We start from the raw sequence: 16,120 nt of genomic DNA, 5'->3' as shown, positions 1-16,120 counted from the left end.
CACATGTGGTCAGAGGCTGCCATGTTGGGAGCATAGATCTTGACAAGGTCAGAGCAGGACCAAAGTAAATGCATACAAGCTCTGGCTTCTTCAGAACAAGTGTACATTCTAGACTGTTCAAAGAAGGCTCTTTAGTTAATCTGCAACAAAATTTCTAACACATTAAAGAGATGGATTTCAATATTTTAAAATAATTAAATTATTTCATACTTCCCTTTATCTCCACCCAAACTGGTAGAGACCAGGAGAATGGCCAATCACCTGTGATAGATTAGAAAGTATTCACTTCCACTGGAGAATGCTTTTCTTTCTAGGAACATTTGCCAATTAATAGATAACTTTCCAGAGGACTGGTAAGCAGAGCTTGCTTGCACATTTGTGAACGGTTTCTTTAATTAAAATAAATACCCTGCAAAGCTTTCTATCTTTGCACTTCAAGCTGTCTCACAGGCAGAAAGTCTAGCGAGACTTATTTCCAATCTGCAAATGAGCCAATCTTGGAGTTTAAATTAGATTTTTGGACACATGTCAAATAAACATGGAATGCATATTTTTGACATTTCATAACATTAACTTTCTTTAAAAATGATTTTGGATAAAGAACACTTTGTATATTAAGAAATAATGTGTCAACAAGATATGATTCCACTCTCAACATGCTGTTGGGTCCAGGTGGCTGCAGTAAGCCAGGTACGCAAGGCGAGAGCTTCATTCTCCTGTACGCATTCAGTCACCCTGAGGAATACCTGTCCTGCTGCTCTCCTGAAAAACTTCCTGATTTAATCCCCATCCACTTGGAGTCTAGATTTTAATCCTTAGTCTTTAAAAAAAGAAAGAGCCCATGTAGTTTACAAAACAGTTTAGAATAATTTAATTAAGTTAGCATTTTTATAAAAATAAATTTCAATCTCCTTAAAGAATAAGAAAGGTAACCATTTTTCTTTTTTCTTTTATTATTAAATATTGACCATCATTTTGCTTTCCATTTCTGAGCTTTAAATACTGAATAAAGGGTCCTCTATTTTTAACATAGGTTTTTACTCACTAATTAACTAGAGCTTTGAGTAAAAGGCTAGATAATCACCATTTTCTTCATGGACTCCTTTCTTACACGCAGGCTGAAAATGAGGCTCAGATTCTCATTTGACTAAAACCTTCAGCAATATATTAATGCTATTTTATAAGTAGTTCAAAACTCATCATTTTCAACAAAAATGTACACAAATTTCTCATCACAAAGTAGCCCATTTTCCACAAGAATGTCTCGCTCAAGGGCCCTCATGCCTTCAGCTTAAGCACTCTTTGGGACCCTCTTTAAGGAAAGCAATGCAAGGAGACCCATTTGGTGACGAGGACTCAGAATGGCTGGGTGGTAAGGGGCCCGAGGCTAGTGCCTTGGATAGACCTGTCTCTGAGCTGCAGGAGATACCATTTGTCAAAGGAAGGAGTGACTTCAGACGGCTGAAGACATTCTCTGTGATTTTCTTACCTTAGTAATACAATGTCTAAAGTTCTCCTGTTTTCACTTTTTTTATTGTTCTTATTAATCTTGTCCCTGGATTTGTCATTTAAAATAGAATACCGTTCCTTCAACTTCAAGTATGACTTAAAAACTTATCTCCCAGACATATAATAGTCTAAGATAACAGCAAATAAGACAGGGATATATTTTATTTACAGAGAATGCACAAGCACTCCAGGTCCATGAGTATGATGTATCCCAGATTCTCCCTGTTTTCCAGGATTGAACATGACAACAGCTCACACTGCAGTCATAAAAGTTAGTGAAACAGTCCTGATAACGAGGAATAAGGCCAGAAGAAAGGATAATGAATAAATGAATTCCTCTGGAAATCAATTAATGTTTTTATGAGCAATAGTAAAAATATGATCAAGGGTTAGCAGAGAATGAGGTCAAATTATTTGATCCCAAAATATATTCTTTGTTGAATTCTACCAGCATAAAAATATCCTGTGCTGAGTCAAAATTAAAATCTTAGTGCTTCCAAGAGCAAGACATTTTATGTCAGAAAGTGCAAAACTCTTTATTTGGCAGGCTATGAACTCCTAATTTTTGTAGTACTTTCTGATTCCCAAACGTTCGTGGATCTCTGAACACATTGGTGTTCTAAATTATGTACCATGTGTCCTAAATACTACATAAAAGCATGTGAAAATACTTTGATTATTTTTCTGAAGAGATCTTTGTTGAGGCAAAGGATGCAATTCTATCCTGGGGTGAGTGATGTTTAATACTGGAAGATAAAAGTGATAATGTATTTCTATTATTTCTACCTTGTTATGATTCACTTGCTCATTCTTTCATTCAATGAATATTGAATCCCAACTATATGAACTTACTGAGAACAAGAATTTAGAGTCAGGATAGGCAATATGAAGCCACCGAAACAGGCTAACACTTCAACTTGAATTCTAGGAGTTGGTACTTTCTCTCAAATAATCCTTTATAGTGGTGCTAAGCGTGTGGTGGCCAGCACACACGTCAGGACTTTTCCAGTGGGACTGGAGTACACTTTGCATGGACACCCTGTCTTTGTGTACTAGCCAATGTGCGCAGCTCCCCAGCAACACGTGAGCCTGGTGATAGCGCGGGGCACGGTGCCAGGAATCTCCTTTTCCAATTGACATTACTGCATATTTGAACAAGAACGTCCTAGAGGCTAAAGCTAGCATCTAAAGAAGCCCAAAGCCAATCCAGACACTGGAATCTGTTTCTTTGGATGGAAACTACATCAACAGACCCGAGTGCACCGAGGGGCCCCCAGGCCCACGGGGGTAGTTAAATGCCTAGGTGAGAATCCTGGGGGCCTGGAGCGCAAGCAGGGCTGTCTCAGCTCTGAAAACGTGGCTGAGGGCCTATCACAACCTATCCCAGGACTTCATTTTCAAGTTATGAATGTCAGGGAATTTGGTTTTGACCTTTTTACATGTGAGAACCTTTTTGTTACATGAAAGATGTCTTGCATACCCACATAATAGGAGTCGTACTTTCAGTTTCTGTCGACAGTTGAGGAAAAAACTAAGTACAGGTGGATTCAAAGATGCTTTTCAACAAACCTACCAACGGTGCCCAAGAAGCACCGGGATGAATGCTATCTAGGGCTTTCCTCTGCCCAAGACTGCAGGGTTCTCCTGCAGCTTATCTACCTATGACTTCTCCTTGAAGGCCACCGAGGATAAGGCCCTGGCTGCTCCTGGGGCAGCCATTTTTATTAGGAAAGGCAAAGAGAAGTAAAAGAAAGGAAAGCCAGGAGATGAACCTCAAAATCCATTGGATAACTTCAAAATCCATTGGCTATAGACATACCAGGTAGCACACAAATGTAGATATAGGTTTTCTAGTCATCAGCTTCCAGAGGGAAACACTGTCAGGTGCTCAATTAGCAATGTACGCAAGGACAGCTTTCTTCAGGACAGGCACAAGTACCCCTGATATTCAGATCAGACTTGGAAAATTCGCCACTGTTCCTCAAGCAAAGTTTATTGAGATGTCTTGAACCAGGTACATCAAATTTCCCACGTAACCACCTTAATGTGAACAAATAACATCATTGCAAAGCAGTATTTAGGAAAAGTAATTCTTAGAATGGCGAAAAGAGATGTAAGTGTGTAATTCTCTGCTGAAAATCTGGCTTGGTCCAGAGGTTGATTCTAGACTATTTGGAAAATTTTAAGCAATTTTACTGATCGTAAGCAATAAATACCGATTCAATCTTCGATTAATTATTAAATGTATCTGTCCTTATTCTATGCTGGACACAGTTCTATGTATTTTATACCTATTATCTCATTTAGTATTCACAATAATCCTATACAGGGTTAACATTATGAAGCCTATTTTAGAAATGAGGAAACTGTGGCAGAAAGATGAAGACCACTAGTATTTGCTGGGGCCAGGATTTAAGGCATCAATTCCACTTCCTGTTTAGTTGCTACAGAATTTCTTTAGCTTTAAGTTGGGTTAACACCCTTTTGTGAAAGTAGGGATTTGAAGGAAGAAGGCAGAGGTGAGAAGCTACAGCTGTGGGAATGGATAGAATCCTGGACGGCGCAGGTTGGAGGGAGACGAAGGTATGAAGCAAACGTTCTCATTGCAAAACCATTTGCTGATTTTTTTCCTCAGTGTTTTCAGATTGCAAACTGGTGGTGGTTTAGAATATGCTAGTGAGTTCTCCAGGCCCTTTAACATGGAGCCCAATTCCCTGCCCTTTGAGGGTGGGCTGGACATGGTACCTTGCTTCCTGGGAGTAGCATAAAGTGAAAGGGATGGTGTGCAACTCTGGAGAGGAGGGCACTGTGGCACCCTCTTTTGTATCCCTTGCTCCAGGGGAAGTTAGCTGTCACCATTGTGATGAGGCCACCTGATGAAAATGTGGCCTCTGACAACAGCCAACGAGGAACTGAGGTCTTTGCCAATAGTCATATGATGACTCATCCTGGAAGTGGGTCTTCCAGCTCAGCCAAGCCAGCAGAAAGCTGTGCCCACCTTAATGGCCACCCTATGAGAGCCCCTTACAGGTGATTCCTGACCCTCAGGAAGTCTGTGAGGTAATGAATGCTTATTATATTAGGTTGTTATAATTTGGGCCATTTGTTACGTGGCACTAATCAACTAATACACAAATCAACAAGGATACCTCCTCAAACAACAAAACAGAACAAAATAGACTCACTACCTAGGATTTCCAAAGCACAGAGGAACATCCTGAGCATAGCCATCTTCCTTTAGGTAAAGTTTGTCCATAAACTTTCTTAATTCAAAGGCACTGAAGCAATTCGATTCACTCCTGATGGAGTTTTCATGATTTGAGGCTCAAAAAACACATGTTATTTTCAATGTATTACGTAGAAAAAGGAAGATATGGTCTTCAAATCTATAAATTACATAAAATTCTTAGACTTTTCATAGTAAAATTGAATAACTGCATGCAGAAGATGGACTAAAGAAACTGTCCACCTCATCAGGAAAGTTAAAATCGTAAAACCCAGTGGGACAACAGCAGGCAAGTCACAGGCAGAAGCATACAATTTAGTCCTTTGTACAAACAACTGTGACTCTTTAAAAGAAAACTTTCACTAACATGCTGATCCCGGAACCTGGCAGCCTGCCTAGGCCACACAAGATCTGTGAAGATGACACCAAAGCTGATGACCACAGAGGCCACAGACCTGGTTTGATTTCCATGTTCCCCAGGGTGGCAAAGGTTAGTTGAGTTCATCCTAATGCAATTATTACCCTTAATTCAGAGGCTCTCCTTCCCTTTAGGCATCATTGGCCCCTCATTATTTTCCAACTTCCACTTGCTGCATCTATTTCTCAGCCCAGGGTTTCATGAGTCCCATTGCACAAAAGATACGGAGCTTTCCTAAGAACAACAGATGCTGAATTATGTGCAGGTGACTTAACAGGACTCAGCCAAAAATTAGGTGTGGGTAATATACACCTGCTACCTACATCCTTCCTCTGCAAAGCTCCTCATGAAGCTGCAGTTTTAAAAGAAACGTTTCCCATCAAAATTCAACAGCATTTTCTAAGCACATATGCTTCCTTCCTTTTCCAGCCTGCGTGAAATTTAATATCAGGATTATTGCCCATTTGCCATTCAACCTATAATCTAGTGAATCTTTGTGGGCTGGAGTTTTGCTTCTCTACCCCTCAACTGCCAACTTATAGACAGAGACTCACTCAAAAAGCCGGCCGGGTCACATGCTTTGACCTTTTGGAACAACCGTTTTTCCACGTTCCTTATTCTTCCTCCCTAACAGGCATCATTAGCTTTGTTCATCTCTATTTAAAGTGAATTTTATGACACAATAACATTTCAGGTTTTCCACATTAATCTTCACCTTATTTCTTGAAACACTTAGGTGAACAGTGTCCTACGGCAGCCCTCCTGGGGAATTTCCCTCCTTCACTCCAGCTACTTCAAGGCAATGCTGGAGAGAGAGGACAGTTCTGCTCTGAATCATACAAGCCCTGGTGGGAAAAAGTGGAAAAGTCTGGCGCAGCGGTTCACAGGGCTTAGAATAAACATTTTGATAAGCAATTTAAACAGAAAATCTCCGTACAACTCCTCCCCAAATAAAAATATGTATTTTCTTATGTGGGGTCCTATGTGAGAATTTAAAACCCGATTTTCCTACATATCAGTTCAAAAATATCTCAGTCCAACAAGAAATTGAAAATAAAAATATAATCTTAGACCATTTGCAAAAGCCATCCAACACAGTGCCCAACACCCCCGGGTGCGGGCAGTACTCACCCCGCAGCCCAGGCCGTTGCCCGCTTCACAGGTGACCTTCCTCTGGCCTGCTTCGGGCAGGAGCCCGGCTCCACAGCCAGGGCGGGGGCACAGCACGCCCCCCATCTGCAGCACGCACTCTTCCGCACCATACTGCTGGTACCGGTTGTACTGCAAGAGGACAAGACAAGATGAGCTTTCAAAGTGGTCACATGTGGACTAGGAGGCACTGTTTTAGCCCAAGGTTGATGGTGATAGAACCTGGGATTTCCTGCTTGACATGATTCCGGAAAAAAACAAGAAAATAAAAACATGTGTGGGGGTCAGGGAGGGATGGGGGAGAGCAAGGAGTCCTCCAGTAGATTTTCCAGTTTGGTATTTAATGATATGGTAAATAGTCTTATTCATATAAATTTTAAAGAATCGATGTGCATATTATAATGATTATGATACATCATTATCAATCTTATAAAGCAATATACTTTCATGCTTCTCTCAGAAATTCTAGCAAACAGGCCCTGTGTTTGACCTGGTAACTGCTGGTGACCCCTGTAATAGCCATGAGCATGCTCAGCTTCAACGAGAGGACTAAGTCAAGGAGCACCATTTGCCTTTCATTGTTATTCTTACTTGTGAAGCAGGTTTTCTTTACCCCAATCCCATCTCAATGGACCAAGCCTGGCAAGCACACCTCCGCCATTGTTTCCAATCCCCTCCCACCCAGCAGCCTCAACAGGACAGCATGGAGCCCAGGACAGCCCCAGGCTCAGCCACAGCCTCCCGCAGCACCAGGTCTGGAAGGGAGGATGGGAGGGGGTGTTGGGGGCGGGGAGTGGGGCCACAGGGACACCAATGAATCAGAAAATCACCGATGGTCAGTGTGCCTGTGTGTGTGCTGGTGTTTGCACTGTGGTCTGGAGATGTCCCTTTCCTTCTCCCACGGCTGGCTGGGCAGGGGGTCTGCAACACCTCTCCTTCCCCAGCACAGGAGAGGCCACCAGGCCAGAGGATCCTCTCACCTCACCTGGCTGGAAGAAGACCTGCAGTGTGGGTCTGGAAAGTCCTGTCTTCTTTCTTTCCCTTTCCCTTCCTGAGACTTTGGAGGTCCCCTAATCTGGGAGCCCTGAGAAGGGGGTGAACCTGTTCCTCCCCACAGAAACTTCCTGAGGAGTGACTCAGTGACTCGGGACAGACCAAGGATGCTGACTGGCAGTGAGGCTCTGCAGGCCATGAGGAGTGGGCCAGGGTGGGGTGCCCTCCCTCCCCACCACTTGGGGTGCACCTGTGCCTTTCAGGGTCCCTCCCTGTCTGGAGAGGGTGGTTGGGATCTCTCCTCTCTGGGTCATTTCTATCCCTCAACGTCCTTCTTGGGCACCAGACCTCATGCTCTTTCCGCAGGTCCTCCTTGGGCCAGAGGCCTGGGCTGCTCCCCCAAAGCCTGTGCCTCTAGAAAGTTCTCTCAACTACATACTTGGTTCAGTTCCCTTTATTGGTTTCTTTAGCTGCCGAGTAAAACCATCCTCCGTGGTATCATTTTCAAGGTCTCCTTCATTACAGTTCTAAACTATGTTCTCTTTACGTTAGGCAAGATCATTATTCTCCAAACTCTGATCAAGTCAAATTGATTTGCTCAGTTACAAATGAATTTGGGCAGCATTGAGAGCCCACTATGTGCTAAACATTACTGTGGATGTAGAGGATAAACACCTCTGTCCTCACCTACAAACCATAGCAATAAACCCCAGAGAAGAAACGCCTAGTAGTATTTTCAGTGGTGATGTGCGAAGGAGAGTAATAGAGATTCAAGGGAAGATGGGGATCACACTTTTAAAGAGGTGACTGAGAAATGCCTTATAAAGAAAATACACTGAAGCAAACATCTGGAGGAGACCACAACACAAGCCCTATGCTCTCTGGGGAATGAGCTCCATAGAGGAACCAGACAACAGAAGGAAAGCCTTGCGGCTGTGATTGCATGGTTAGGAGGCCCCGTGGCTGAGGCACAGCGAACAAGGGGAGATAACAGAGGGCCAAGGAGAGCATTTGTGGGGAGCCAGGGTGTCCCGTCCCTGATGGCTGTTGTAAGAACTCCACTGTTATTCTGAAAGATACCAGAGCCGCTGGACAGCTCTGAGCTTAGGAGACATGTGACTTGAGTAATGTTTTGTTCAGAATGGACTTCAGAGGGCAAAGGGGGTACAGGAAGCAGAGGTGCAGGTAGAGGCTTCTTTGAGCATCTCACACAAGAGACGATGGTGGCTTGACCCAGGGAGGTGGCAGTGGAGGTGGGATTAGTGACTGAGTTTTGGATATATTTTGAAGGTAGAAATGGCAGAGTTTTCCTATAGATTGGATGGCTGGTGTGAGAGAGTACGAGGAGTTCAGTATAATGTTTTCCCTGAGAAGAAGGGGGCTAAGGAAACAGGGAAGAGGAGGGAAGGATAACTGTGTGTATAGATACTGTGTATCTCCCAGGAGTGGAGAAAAGAATCATTAATCATTATTTCCATCATGCTCATGTTCAGTCCAACCTCTATTTAATAGGTAAGTAAAAATGTTGGCCAGCTCATTGAATGGATGAGTTTGGGGTTTAGAAGAAAGGTAAAGATGGCTGTAGGTACAATTTGAAGTTATCAGTCCTTTCCTCCATTTTCAACTTTTCTGGTCCCAGGAAAGAAAGAGAGATGACCTGGCCAAGTTTCTTTGTACACATGTTAATGAACCTGCCAACCATGGCATTTACTAGGAAAGAGGTCTTCCTGTGGCATTTCTAAGACAGTATGTGGTAAATAAATTAGAATCTGTGGATTTATGAAATAGGACTCTCTTGAAAGTGTCATGAATTATGCAATTATCAGGGGATGATATGAAGATATTTCATTAAATGACGAGTGATGAGACAGTTTATATAATTAAGAAATTACATGTTAGCGATTATTCCATGAATTTCTTAGAGTCCTTGAATATAAATCTTATCTACAGCACATCTTAATATGCCAAAAAAGGATCTGAGGAACCACTTTGGTGACCTGGACTTCTTCATATTTTTCCTGTGCCTCTTAATTACTTACAATCTTGAAATTATTAGTAATACTTGACACTAGGTTAGATCTCTGATTCTGATATGTCAGGATTGAAAATGGGACTCTGTCATAAGCCATGAGACTGGACAAGATTGTCCAACCTCCTCAGGGAAGATGAGAAGAAGCTGGCAAAGGACAGCAGCACCTCTGAGGTAGGTGGAAACCGGAAGGGTGTGGGTGCCCTGAGAGCCAAGGGAGCCAAACATCTCAGGCAGGATGTGGTGATAAAGTGTCAAGGCTGCTGATAAGCCAATGATGGAACACTGGGTAGAGTTAAAAATGTAGCTGCAACAGCCCCATAGTTGCGTCCTGGAGCCAAAAGACTCACCAGAGTGGACCAGGTCCCAATTAGAAGGGGCTGGGGGGCAGACAGGTTAAAATTGTGGACATCTACTCCAACAGTGAAAACAGAATTAACACAGAGACTGTCAACATCACACCTATGAGGGGGTCTCAATTTAGTTCACTCTCATACCCCTTTAGAATATGCACAGTTGTTCAGTGAAGAGCAGTGATAGAGCTTATATCCCACATACTCTGTGTATATAACACAAATCCTGAATCTACAAGAAAGACCCCACTCTTGTGAGACCTACAGGAAAAGTGGGATTCTCAAGCTCTGACACAATAGAAACTGTATGAAAATATACTGGTTATCACAAAAAAAACCCCAAAACAAAAACAAAAACAAAAACAAACCTAGCAAGGAAATTATACTATGAAAACCCCTTGGAAATATATAGAAAACTTCACAATAGCCTGATATCCCAGAATACTTTGACAAGAGAGGTCTATACCCTAAAAAGGCATGCATATAACAATGGAAGAGAAATCCATCCCAACAGATGCACAAAATCCAGCATAGGAAAACAAAGAACATGAAGAAAACACAACATAACACTTCCTAAAGTTCATAATTCACTAACAACTGACTCCAAAGATATTGAAGTGGATGAAATAATAGAATTTTCAAAAGACTAGCAAAATGATCAATAAATTCCAAGAGAACACAGAAAAAATAATTAAATAGAGAAGTCAGTATAGAAAATGAATGAGAAATTCAATAAGAAGATAGAGATACTGAAAAAGAATCAAACATAAATCATGGAAATGGAAAGCCAATTAAATTGAATAAAATGTTCAGCTGAAAAATCTCTCTAATAGAGTAGACCATACAGAAGACAGAGTCTCAGACCTGGAAGACAAAGTGGCCAGCCTTGAACATTCAGATAGTATTAAAGAAAATAAAATAATTAGCCATGATCAAAATATATAAGATCTCTGAGACATTAAGAGACAAAATTTAAGAATAACTGGAATTGAAGAGGTTTGTGAAAAACAGGCTAATGGTACGGATAACCTATTTAGGGAAATAATAGCAGAAAATTTCCCAAACCTTGCAAATGAGATGGACCTCTAGATACAGGATGCATTCAGAACCCCAAATAGACAAGATAAAAAAGAACCTTTCCACAATATACGATAATCAAAATTCCTAGCATATAGTACAAAGTTAAAACTTTAAAAGTCTCAAAAGAAAGTAATCAGGTCACATTTAGAAGAAAAACAATCAGAATTTCTTATGATTTCTCAAAACTCTAAGATCCAGAAGGGACTAAAATGATGAGTTCCATTTCCTAAACGAAAACAACTGTTGACCATGGGAGACAAATAGGGAGAGAAAGGGAAAATACTGGGAAATATTATTAACAAATTATATTGTTATAACATGTGCAGGAATGACTATATAACAACAAATCCTACCATGATGTATAATTATAATGCAGCAATAAGAAATATGGAAAAAAGATGAGTTAACCTGAACATAAAGTCATGGGATTTCACTTTACTCCCACTGAATATCTTAAATATTTCACTTCCTGTTCTGTCATAAAGTGTTATGGAAAAGCCTAATAACAACATGTTGGGTTTCCCCCCTCTATTAATTAATTCATCTTTTTACCCTGATGCCCAAAGGATTATTTTCTTTTCTTTGAAACCCAGTAATTGTATTAGAATATGTCTCGAGTTCACCAAAATCAATAGAAGATAGGAAATAGTTAAAACCAGAGATGAAATTAAGAATAAAAATAATACAAAGCATCAATCAAAGAAACAAAGAGTCGGTTTTTTAAAAGGATAAGCAAGATTGATAAATCCTTGGCCACACTAACCAAAAAAAGGAGAGTAGGCTTATATAAAAAAATTAGAGTTGAAAAAGGAAATATCACCATAGACACTTCTGAAATTCAGAGGATCATCAGAAACTATTTTGAAAATTTATACTCTAATAAGCTAGAAGACCTTGAAGATATTGACATATTCCTAGAGACACATGATATACTTAAATTGAACTACGAGGATATAAAAAATTTAAACAGATCAATATCAAATAATGAAATTGAAGAGCTATCAAAGTCCTTCCAACAAAGAAAAGCCCAGGACCAGATAGATTTTCAGCTGAGTTCTACCAGATTTTAAAGGAGAACTAATACCAATCCTCCTCAAATTATTCCATGAAGTATAAAAGGATGGAACACTGCTAAATTATCAGCCACTATCACCGTGATGCCAGAACCAGACAAAGACACATCAAAGAAAGAAAACTTTAGGCTGATATCCTTAATCAACACAGATGCAAAAATTATTTTTTAAAAATTCTTAATAAAATATTGGCAAACCATATATAAAAACACATTAAAAATATAGTACACCATGATAAAATGGGTTTCAGCCCAGGGATGCAAGTTTGGTTCAACATAGGCAAACCATTAAATGTAAGTACCACATAAATAGAATTAAGGAAAATAATTACATAATTTTCTCAATAGATGCAGAAAAATCACTTGACAAAGACCAATAACTATTTACATTTAAAACATTAGAGAAACTAGAGACAGAGGGGATTTGCCTCAACATTGGAAAGAGTGTATATGACAAACCCAAGGAAAACATCCTGCTGAACAAAGAAAAACTAAAAGCACTTCATCTGTGGACAGGAATAAGACAAGGATGCCCACTTTCACCACTGCTATTCAACATAGTCCTTGAAATTCTCTCCAGAGCAATCAGGCAAAAAGGGAGATTGAAGGAATGCAAAAAGGAAAAGAGGAGATCATTTTTTTTTTCTGTTTGCTGATGACACAATTTGATATTTAGAAGACTCAAAAAACTTCGCCAGAAGATTTCTAGAGTTGATAAACAAAGTTAGTAATGTAATAGGATACAAAATCAATATTCAAAGATCAATTATTTCCCTATACTCCGATAATGAATCTGCTGAAACAGAAATTAGGCATATTATCCCATTCATAAAAACTTCAATAAATAGAATATTTGAGAATTATTCTAACTAAGGATGTGAAGGACACCCACAATAAAATTATAGAACACTGAAGAAACAAATTGGGGAAGACCATGCAGATGAAAAGATCTCCAATGTAATTAGATAGGTAGACTTAATATCATCAAAATATCCATACTATAAAAAATGTTGTACAGATTTGATGAAATTCCATCAAAATACCAATGGCATTCTTCTCAGAACTAAAAAATGTGATTCTAAGATTCATTTGGAAAAACAAGAGATGCAGAATAGCTAAAGTAATTCTGAGCAAAAAGAATAATGCCTGAGGCATCACAAAACCAGACCTCAACTCATACTACAGAGCAATGGTAACGTAAAGAGTGTGGCCCTGGCCCCAAGACAGACATGAAAACCAAGGGACTAGATGACACAGAGACAAACCCACAGAAATCGTCATCTGATACTAGACGATAACTATTTCTGTGCCAAGAACATACATTGGAGGAAACAGAGCCTTTTTAAAACATGGTGCTGGGAAATCGGGAAATCCATATGTGGAAGAATGAACTTGACCTCTATCTCACCCTGCACAAAAGTCAACTCGAAGGATTAGACCAGAAACTCTGAACTGCTAGAAGAAAATGTAGGGCCAACACTCAAATGTTTGGCCTGGCTCATTAACAAGACTCCTAGAGCACAAAAAATAAAACCCAAAATTAATAAGTGGATGGCATCAATTAAAAAGCTTATACACAGGAAAGAAAACAAGAGTGTGAAGAGAAGCCTTGGGAATGGGGGAGATGTCTGCCACCTGCTCTTCCCATAGGACATTAATATTCAGATTACATAAAAACAACTCAACAAACACCCAGACCCAAATAATCCATTAACACATGGGAAAAAGAACTAATCAGACACTCTTTAAAATAAGAAATACAAATGGCCAACAAATATATTAAAAAAGCTCAACATCTCTATCAAAAAATCCAAATCAAAACTACATTGAGATTTCATCTCATCCTGGTCAGATTGGCAATTACCATGAATACAAATAATAAGTATTGGTGAGGATGTGGAGAAAAAGGGACACTCATACATTGTTGGTTGGACTGCAAATTTGTGCAAACACTCTGGAAAGCAGTATGGCGATTCCTGAAAACACTAGGAATAGAACCACCATGTGACACAGCTATCTTACTCCTTGTTATATATCCCAAAGATCTAAAATCAGCATACTGTAGGGATCAATGTTTATAGCAGCAAAATTCACAATCGCTAACCTAGGAACCAATCTAGGTGCCCTTCAACAAAAGAATGGATAAAGAAAATGTGGTATATGTACCCAATGGGGTATTACTTAGTTATAAAAAAGAATTAAATAAGGATACTTGCTAATATATAGATGGAACTGGATACGATCATGCTAAGTGAAATAAGCCAGATCCCCCAAATCAAAAGTTTAATGTTTTCTCTGATACGTGGAAGCTAGTCCAAAACGGGAGTGTGGTGGAATTGAGGGTATTCCATCAAAATAGAAGAAGATTGGCAGACTAGAGGAAGGGACTGAGGGAGAGGTAGGAGAGACTGGGTAAGGGAAGAAGAGTGGAATTAATCTGACCTAACTTTCCTATGTACAAACATGAATATACCATAGTGAATCTCACCGTCAAGTATCTCCACAAGCCATTAACTAAAAACCAGCCAACCAGCCAACCAGCCAACCAACCAACCAACCACAACAAACAACCCCCCCCCCAACACACACACACTGTAAGTAAACAGCAGAAAGATCAGTGGAGGGAAGGGAATAGGCAGGAGAAGGGGAGGGGGAGGGGAAGCAGAATCAGAGCAAATTACATGCCGTGCTTTTATAATTAGGTAAAAATGAATCCTAATGTTATATTTAATGAAAAAGAACCGATAAAGAGAAAAGAGGGATATGTCTTGGAATCCGTCACCTTTGGGTCAGTCCACAAGCCTACTATGAGGACGCTTGTGTTGAACTTGATTTTTAGCATTTGCTCTGTTCTCTTGCTTTGATGAGTTCCTTCTTTGATTTCAAGTATACACATATTGGATCTTCTTTACCTGATTTCTAAATCCATTAGCTCTCTCAAATCTTCTAATTTGTACTTGTTTTTCAGAAGTTTGTCCTTTTTCCCTTTTGTTTCTGTTGAGACAATCTTTTGTACTTATTTCCACTCATAACAACAGCTCACTTTGAAACGGCTCTGCACACTTGTTTTACTTTTCTTCCGTCTTGTGGCTCTTCTTTCATATCCTGTTCTCCGTTCTCTGTATCCTTTTAGGAACTTTTTATGGGATTTCACTTCACTTCTTTTCTGTTAGGGCTGCTCAGTTGTCCATGAAATCTTGCTCAGTTGTAGCTGAAATTAATTTTCCTGAAACTTCACAAAGAGGTAGGACTCGGAGAAGCTTTTAGGGCAGCTTTCCCTATTCTGGTGATTTGGGGGCAGTGTTCAAAATTACATGGGCTCACTTTCTGCAGCTTCCCAACTCTGGTCCTCACTTTTAAAATTTTTTTTTAGTCATAGATGAACACAATACCTTTATTTTATTTATTTATTTTTATGTGGTGCTGAGGATGGAACCCAGTGCCTCACACGTGCAAGGCAAGCACTCCACCACTGAGCCCCAGCCCCATGGTTTCCCACTTTTAATTGGAATTTCTATTTTCTTTTTTACTATTATCTATTCTAAGAAAATTTCTTCTTGGTGTGGGATGTTGTCCTGAGGGGTTTCTTTGGCTGATCGAATTGTTTGACTCTTTGGGACCTGAAATGCTCCAGTCCTTTTTAGCCTTTTAAAGATTCTCTGCACGCACCTCACATCCCTTTACCTATTTACATGTCCTGAACTTGGCATAAAATCTTGTCAATAGCTGGTATACAATAACTGTAGAATGGATGAATAAATGCCATTAAGTTTTAATTAGTTAAGGAATTCTGATAAATAATGGCAATGGAAATTAATAATAGAGGGATTCAGAATGTTTTTACCTACATAAATATTTTAAATTAATTGCTCCTGGGCTGGGGCTGGGTCTCAGTGGTAGAGCTCTGGCCTAGCATGTGTGAGGTACTGGGTTTGATCCTCAGCACCACATAAAAATAAATAAATAAATAGATAGATAGATAAATAAATAAATAAAGGTATTGTGCCCATCCACAACTAAAAGATATAAAAGAAATAAAATAAGTTGCTCCCATAACTGACAACTAATCATTTATCTGTTTGATTTACTTGGCTTCACTACAATCTAGGAAGAAGTTAAGGAATGGACAAAGTCCAATGAGACTTCGTAAATCTTGCTGACTTCATTCATAATGGTTGAAATGCTAGTGGAATTTGTAAAACTAATATCCATTAGTTAAATAATTTGTTAGTAAGCACTATTGCATTTATTTTGTTTGTGATAAAAGAGCATTTGAGCATGCGATTCTTTT

The 16,120-nt window shown here is 39.7% G+C and overlaps 1 protein-coding gene across 5 annotated transcripts in view; it reads right to left on the bottom strand.

The window, feature by feature from the left end:
• Nucleotides 1-16,120, bottom strand: part of Prkn (parkin RBR E3 ubiquitin protein ligase) — a 1,231,972-nt gene that overhangs the window by 172,776 nt on the left and 1,043,076 nt on the right. For all 5 annotated transcript variants that reach the window (XM_071612868.1, XM_027939482.2, XM_071612867.1 and 2 more), the window contains one exon: nt 6,285-6,434. In XM_071612868.1, the coding sequence (XP_071468969.1) occupies nt 6,285-6,434 (150 nt within the window). The remainder of the gene's footprint in view (nt 1-6,284; nt 6,435-16,120) is intronic.

The sequence above is a fragment of the Marmota flaviventris genome, chromosome 6, assembly GCF_047511675.1.
Source record: "Marmota flaviventris isolate mMarFla1 chromosome 6, mMarFla1.hap1, whole genome shotgun sequence".
NCBI classification, from domain to species: domain Eukaryota; kingdom Metazoa; phylum Chordata; class Mammalia; order Rodentia; family Sciuridae; genus Marmota; species Marmota flaviventris.
This window is presented reverse-complemented; position numbering and strand designations above follow the sequence as displayed.